This window comes from Accipiter gentilis, chromosome 28, assembly GCF_929443795.1.
Source record: "Accipiter gentilis chromosome 28, bAccGen1.1, whole genome shotgun sequence".
Classification (NCBI taxonomy): domain Eukaryota; kingdom Metazoa; phylum Chordata; class Aves; order Accipitriformes; family Accipitridae; genus Astur; species Astur gentilis.
The window spans coordinates 5,318,742-5,326,753 of NC_064907.1; the positions used below are offsets into that span (position 1 = coordinate 5,318,742).

General features: G+C 42.8%; 1 protein-coding gene across 1 annotated transcript in view; it reads left to right on the top strand.

The window, feature by feature from the left end:
- LOC126051812 (protein ELYS-like) overlaps nucleotides 1-6,891 on the top strand; it is a 38,827-nt gene extending 31,936 nt beyond the window's left edge. Inside the window, exons 29-32 of the mRNA XM_049831502.1 lie at nucleotides 441-543; nucleotides 1,453-1,559; nucleotides 2,099-2,283; nucleotides 5,137-6,891. Coding sequence (XP_049687459.1) covers nucleotides 441-543; nucleotides 1,453-1,559; nucleotides 2,099-2,283; nucleotides 5,137-6,891 — 2,150 coding nt within the window. The remainder of the gene's footprint in view (nucleotides 1-440; nucleotides 544-1,452; nucleotides 1,560-2,098; nucleotides 2,284-5,136) is intronic.
- Nucleotides 6,892-8,012: the final 1,121 nt, after the last annotated feature.

Genomic DNA, 8,012 nt, shown 5'->3' on the forward strand with positions numbered 1-8,012 from the left:
ATCGCTAGAGAAAAGAACGGGAGACGACCTTAGATGCATTCTTGTAGAAGAGGGGAAACGAAATCAAGAGAGGAAAGAAGCATTGCTGGGATTAGTTAAATATCCAAAGAGAAATAAGAAAAACTTATGACCCGATTTTAAGAAGGAGGGATGTTTCCTGAGGTTTTTATGTATTAGGTCAGTAACATATCAAGTTGAGTTTGTAAACAGAATGTCAATGGCCATGCTGTTTTCTTGACGGAAATTACGCGTCAGACTTCTTCTTTTACTGGAAAGAAGAATTCAGACCTTCTGTGCATTTGAAGTCTTGGTAGCGTTATTTTGTTAGGTCACCATCCTAGGTGAAATGCGTTGCCGGCTCTCTTGAAAATCATATGAGCATTTTAAAAGAAATGATGTTACGTGCAACAGGGAAGTCACCCATCTGTCTGTTTTTGTAGGATTTGTGGAAGAATCAAATGCTGAACGTCTTACCCTTCCTGAGGATGGTAAATGGTTGTTTCAAGCTGCTGAGGCTGCTACTTCTGGGACTGCAAGTGAAGGGTAAGTTTAGGAAATAGATAACACCTTTAGGTTCACACAACATGTGACTGCTGGCTTTCCTGTGTTTGAAAACTATGATTTTTGAGCTGGTATTGGTTCTGTCCTGTGTTCTTAAGTACAACAGGTTTCCTGTTCCTTTCTGTCTGTGGACAGAACTAATGTGGCGTGAATAGAAGTGAAATTGACGAGCTGTCACTTTGAGCCTTTTTTCTCAAATCATTGCAGACCCCAAAGTAGTGGGCTGAGGACTTCATTCAGCAGGCTGTATGCACCTTTCTACAGTTTGAGGGGGCTACTAAGCAGATACTGTGAAGAGAAGCCCTGCTTTTGTCGGAATGTTATGTCGGTGAAAATTACACCTGAGATTCCTGTAACTTTAGTGGGTTTATTGCGCGGCTTGAATACTTTCTGGCAGTATTTTATACACTTAATTTCTATTTTCTGTGTGTGGTCAATTAGCATCTATTTGTTTCTGGAAAGGGAAGCAGTTTTCTCACCAGGTACTTGAAAAGCTGCAACTGCTTAGTGAGAGATGTTAGCGATGAAATAACCCTTAATTTCAAGTGGTAACTTACAGTGGCACAAACTTTTGTTCTGTTGGTTCTAGACCTCGAGTATGGCAGTTGCGCTCTTTCTACAGAAGACAAATAATATATTATTCTTTAATACAACTCTGTTGTTATGTTATTATCCAGTGTGAGGTAGCTGGGAAGAATGTTAAGTACTTGATTCGTTGCACAAGATGAGTCGGGAATTGAATGTCGATGTGTTGGTAAAGGAATTTCTAATTTTTCTTAATTTTTTTCTGTTTGGAAACTTGAAGACTTTACAGTGAGAAAGTAATTTGTAAAGCTCTTCAAGGTTTGTTTTGAAGCTTTATGATGTATTTCTCTCTTTCTGTTCATGCAGTGAAGCAAACCAGCAGGAGTCCAAAATGTCCTCTTCATCAGCAGAAAAAGCCATACCAGTTGCAACAAACCCACAGCTTTCTGAATCCCTGCAGGCAGAGGGTGAATGTACGTACAGTATGTGGGAGATGTTATGTGAGTTAAGGTAGCTGAACGCCTCAAGTAAAACGTGCAGTTTGCCATAGCGCTACAGGCGTCTCAGACTGAAGTAGTACTAGCATGTTACTGCTACCTTTCATTAAACCGTAGAGGGAAGAATACCCTCCTCAGAGAAAGTCCTTGTAGAAAATGCATAGCCAATGTTCCTGTTCTGGATAAAGGTACTGAGAAAACTGGTAGAATGTAAAATATTAGAAGGAGAGATCAGTATTTATTTCGGTGTTGTACACCACTACTAACTTGTGTGCTATGGGATCTGCTGCTTGAGTTACTATTTTGAAAGATGATGCATGCCTCAGTATTCCGGCTGTGAAGAATAACTAGCTGCCAGGTAGATGGTTCTGGTTTCTAGCGTTTGGGGAAAGCCCGATGTATGTGGCAGGATGGAGAACCGTATTCTTGGCTCCTGCTCCCTCTGTTACTTCCTGTTGCTTAAACGCATCTCATTTGTAGAGCAGTTAAGTTAAAATCATATAAATCTCTTCCAGCTGTGATACGTACCCTTGACAGCGAGGATGTGGTCAGTACTCATTCAGAAAATTGCCTTGAGGGGAAGTGTGTGGATTTACCTGAAGAACGTAACCCAGAAGCAGCTGAAGATGAAGGAAACGTTCCTTTTCCACAGGAAGAAGTAACTGTTTGTAACAATCTTCCTAAAACTGAGGAAATTAATGTAAGTAAACTATTTTCCCATTTTCTACAAAAGAGAAAATACCTTGCAAATTGAGGACAGTCCTGTCTAACCGACAATTAGAAGGCACACAAAACCCTCTCAGTTTCTTTAGCTGGGGAACACAAGTCCAAACCTCGTTGGGTAAGGGCAGATAGGTTTTTCTCCTATGCATTTGCTGTACCTAGAACACAGAATAGAACCTGCCAAGACTTGGGCCTTTGAGAGCTGTAGGAGTGCCAAAAACGGCCTAAATATTCTTTAAAATCACCATGCCTTCATTTGGTTTGCTAGACTGTAAATGTTTCTTATTTGACTTAAAAAAAGAAATAGTTTTAATGTTGAAGACAATAAGAAAAGTTGGGGAGCACAGCTTTTCAATACCGGAGGCCGTTTACCAAATGACAAAATGACGTGGGAACCAAACTCATTTTCAGAATGATTTGGGTGCTTAGGTCCTTTGCTATTTGTTCCTTATTAACACAAAGAGAACTCCCAGTAATGAGTTAATTTCAGTGTCAAGATATTTCCAGCTACCTAAAACTCTTTTTGTGTGTGTGTGAAAATGTGGGGGTTTTAACATCTCAACTTTGTAAAATATGAATTTTAAAAGGTTGTTCACAAGGGCTGAAAATCAGAGCCAGAGATTCCTCAGTTGTCGCAGGTTGTCCCCATTGTTCTCACTTCTGCTGGGGCCGAGGAGTGATTTGGATTCATTGTGGATGTCCTCTAAGTAGCATATAGAGTATGCTGTCGATTTCCTGTAGGGTTGTTCTCACAGGAATTAGTAATAGTTAGAGTGAAATACAAACTGAAAGGTAGGCGTAGCACAAATAGATTGGTCTCAAGCAACAGAAGATGCTTTTCGGTGTCCCAGATTTCAGATGAACTTGAATAGGCAGTCGCCTACGTAGCTCGTCTCGGCTTTGGGGTTTAGGACAATGCTCTAGAGAAGATGATTATAGACTTGGGAATACATAAATCACGCCCTTATGGGAGTAAATGGAAAATTTGGGATGGAAAGAAGGGAGCCGGCATGTGAGACGGTCACAAAGCTGCTGCAGTCATTCCTGTAGCAGTAGAGTGAAGGTTTTCCTGCTTTCGTTACGACTGGTTCTTACTGAGTTATACGTAAACATGTCTTTTTGGCTTGTCTACCTTCACTGAATTTAGGACAAACTACTTACTACAGTCTTGGTTGCAGATTTATAAGCATAAAAGGAAAGTTTATGCAGACTGAGAGGGTTGTCAAACATTGAAATGTGCTGCCCAGGGAAGTGGTTGAGTCACCACCCCTGGAAATATTCAGAAAGCGAGTGGACGGGGTACTTCAGGACATGGTTTAGTGGGCATGGTTAATGGTTGGACTCGATGATCTTGAAGGTCTTTTCCAACCTAAATGATTCTACGATTCTATGATTCTATGACTAGTGTTTCTCGAATTTAGCTTTGAAGCGTGGCACGTTGCTAGATGCGTGTTGCACAACTACATGCACTTGTTCTCAAATTTGCGCTAATACCTCGCTTGCGGTCTGTGCTCCCTGCCGTGCTGTTAATGGCCGGTGGGAACCGGGCTGGAGTTGCCCTGTTGTTGTACTTTGTAACGCCGGCTTATGACAGGGTAGAATTGCTGGTGGTCGTGAAACTAGTCTGGTATTTGTACTCGGTATTGCCGTCACCTTCGTACTTCGGGAGCCATCCATCAGCAACTATTAGTAATTACAGCTTTTAGCTTTTTTCCTCGGCGAGCCCGCCTATGGGGGCCATCTCCGTACTTGGGGTGCCATCGCCTGGAGACTGTTAATGATTACACTGTTTACCTTTTCTCCTTGGGGAGCCAGCCTAGGGAGGAGAAATCTGCCCGCATCTTCCCCTTCTCTGCCAGGCTAATTACAATAGTGTTTGAGGACTTTGAAAATTTGCATATCCTTGGGCTGCTGAAACCAGCATGGTCCTATGCGAGGTCTCCTGCATGTCGTTCGGGTCTTGTTTAGGGTTGAACAACTGTTTAAGAATACGATAAAAGATGATGCTTTAGCAACTTTTGACAAGGCAGGAGGCAAGAAAATAAGCAGATTCTATGGAGGCTCCCGCTGAGTGGCTTCTTCCTTCTGCCCTCTTTGGCTAGCACTGTGACTTAGAGGGTTGGGCAAAGGTCTTCACGCGTTGATTAAATTATCTTGGCCATCTGAGTCACTTGAAATACATAACAGAGACTACTTTTGTTCTCAACATAAAAGCTTGAGTGTCTCATGTGGCTCTAGCAGGAGAGAACAATTGTTCACTATGGGGAGCTACAAAGGCTGAGATGGAGGTATTTAGAATCTATGTGTTGTCTCCTGCAATCCAAGTGATTCCTTAAAGTGCGGTGTTGAGTTGTGCGATGTGATACCTGGCCAGTTTGACTAAGTGTTGCGGTGACAACTATGATGACCGAAACTTTAAGCTTGGGGGACATCGTTGTACTTTACCCCGTTAGATGTAGAGTCGGTCACTCTGTGTGGATTTGTAGTCAGTCCGGAAAGTACTGCAATGTGATGATTACTGCCAGCTGGGTATACAGCTTGTATTGTAAAACTGCTCACTTTGTTCACGGGGGGTGGCAAATCGTTAGTCAGGAACAGAAGTATCAGAAATGGAGCATGTGATTGCATACACGGAATACTCTGTTCTCTGTCCCTTAGACGCATAAACTTTTATCTGTAGTAGAGAGTACCTTGTATGTTTCTAACTTTACGTTTGGTGGCGATCTGAAAGGAAAAGCAGCATTTCACTGTCCTTAGCTTCATCTAGCTCAGCCTGAAGTTAGTCTGTTTGGTAACTGATAATGCATTAAGAGACATTTTTTAACTTCAGGTTATTGAAGATGGTGCGGTTAAGGCACAAGCCTCGGAAGCAGCACCTGAAACATCACCATATAGTGAACTACATCCCTCAGGCAATCTTCAGTACAGCCATGATACTACAGAGCAACAGCTTGCATGTCATTTGCCTGATAACAGAGATGGTGAATGTGATGCAGCTGAGGGAGATGGAGAGCTTTTTCCATCTCAGAGTAATTCTACTTTAGTCTTGGAAGGAGAAGAAGGTGAAGCAGAGGTGGGAGACCCTACATTAGTAGATGCTTCTAAAGCAGCTGGCACAACAACAGAGGAAAAACCTGTCAACAGTTTAGGAAATACTGAAACCCAAGAGCATGTTACCAACTCAGTGTCCACTGTAACTAGTGATCGGGCATCTCAAAATATTGCAGAGCCGCTCCCGTATGTGCCTGAACCCATTAAGGCAGCTATTGCTGAGAACATACTGGATGCAATCAAAGACACAAGAAGTAAAGAATTTACATCTGAAGTTGTAGAACAATCTATTCATGAAACCACAGGTAAAAAGGTAACTGGATTCCAGAAGGCAAAAGCTCCCTTAAGAACTGTGCCAGAAGGAGTGGAAGACGAAACCAGCGTACGTCAAGTAGAGTACGGCATCGCTCCTAGAACACGTGCAAGGGGACAGCTGAGTAGAAGTCTAAGTACTCCATCGGCAGGCACTCAGCAGCTACTGAAGACAGGCAAACCAGGTCTGTTTGCACTGTCTCCTAGGAGAAGTACCAGGCGAACAAAAGAAGCACCTGAGACTTCTAGTCTTCAAACAGAAGAAAATGCTCAAGAGGAGCAAATGCTTGTGATGCCTGTTACTCCTAGGAAAGGCAGGAAGCCTAAACCAAGTACTGCAGAAAAAGTAGAAAGCAGTCTTTCTGATGGACGAACATTGTCCCTCCCTACACAGTCCGGAGCCGCTACTCCAAGAAGATTAAGGAGAGCGAAGGAAGCTGCAGCTGAACTCTTGGGAGAGGCTAACGAGGAAACTTCTCTTGCTGAAGGTAGCATTATCGCTTCTGCTACTTCCCAAAGGACTAGAGGAGGGAAAAGTTCAGCAGGAGGTCAAGAAACTGGCCAGACTGACACTGGTCATAAGATAAAAACGTCAGTCAGTCCCAGCAGAAGTGCAAGAAAACTGAAAAGCGTTAATTTACAATTTATGCAAAATATTGTCAAAGATCAAGAGGTGCAGCCTAGTGCCCAACTCCTTTTACCGGTGCCAGCTAAAAGAGGCAGAAGAAGAAAAATGAGTTCATCAGAAGTTTCAGAAAATTCTGACCTTGATCTGTCTAAATCATCGCTTCCTCAAACAGAATTCAGACTTCCCATCACTCCGAGAAGAAGGGCCAGGAAGCGGGCACAAAATCTCCTGGCAGACACAGAATCTCTCTCTGCTCAGGAAGACATGTGTGCAGGTGGGAAAGTGGGAATCCTTGATACTCCTAAGAGGAGAATAAGAGGAGTCCCACCTGCTAAACTAGAAAAAATGGATGCTCCTGAGCAAAGAGCTGCCCAGCCAAACCAGGAATCAAGCACACCCACGACTACAGTAGGAACAGGACGTCGGGGCAGAAAGAGACGATTAGTATTGGAGGAGAGCACAGGGGAGGAGGCCGTCCCCCAAGGACCTGCTGGCAGTCCTTTGATGCTAGAAGAGAGAAACCCATCAAAATGTGCTGCAATAATAAGATCTGTAATGGATCGTATTACAAGAACATGCCTAGTGTGTAAATAAAGCCGGAGATAACTCTCAGGGTTGTCAGTGCAATACATTTATTTGCTGGAAATTCATCGGTTCCCATGTAACTAATCAGAAACAGCTTAGGTGTTGATTTCTGGTGGGGAAAAAAACAAGCTACAGGCAGAAACCAGTCCATAGTTTCTTGTGAGTTGTTAGGCAATACTTGTAACCTATTAGTCTAGGCCAATCTGAAAATACAAAGAGAGAATAGGATTTCAAGTAATAAGACAGCATTTGTTTCCTATTCTCTTTTACTTTTGCCTTCTATGCAAAACTTCCAGGTTTCCATTCCAGGAATGCTTTTTTCACCAAAGCAGTCAAGATCATGAGTCTCTTTGATAAGCCTGGAGATAAATGTACCGCAGTTCCTTTTGAATTAAAGCTGTTCCTAAAATGCAATGCATTTTCCAATGCACTGTGCTGTGCGGATGACCAATCTGTGAGGTAGTGGGAAAAATGCAAGTTACAGTCACTGATGTGGCTTGTTCGTTCAGGTCACTCACTCCTTGGCTGTGACTCTGACCTGGCAAGGTCCAAGAGCAGGCTTATCCCACAGCAGTCATTGGTGTGGTGCGCGTTGCTGTTGAACTTGGTTTCAATCCAGCCTAAATCGTGAATTCTTAGTGAATGACTGATTGCTTGTATTTTGGTACTACGACTGCAACTTCAATACACAGAGAGAGAAAGGTGAGGAGGTAGGTGTGCGATTTCTATGAGCACCAACAGCACAAGCATATGTAGAATCCTTCTGGAAGCAGGACGTTGGGAACAGTCTTGAAGAGGGGAAGTTTAGTTCTAAGTTAACTGCAGTACGCACATTGTCCCATAGCTTTCTGAAATACACTCGTGTTTATTGCAGGGAACAAAGTAAGTTAACATTGGACTTCTCAATATACTTAAGCCCTTAGAGATGCAATTTGTAGCTTAACCATCTCATTATTTAAGTGCTCAATGGCTCTGTAGAGTTTGACTTGCGTGCCCACAAGCAAGAATGTATATGTTTCTTAATCCACTTAAGGGAATGACAACCTAAGCGAGGCCAGTTAAGCAATCTCAGTCTCCATCAAATTCAGTGATGGCTTTTTGTAGGAATTTTACTTGTCTTAAACGGTCTT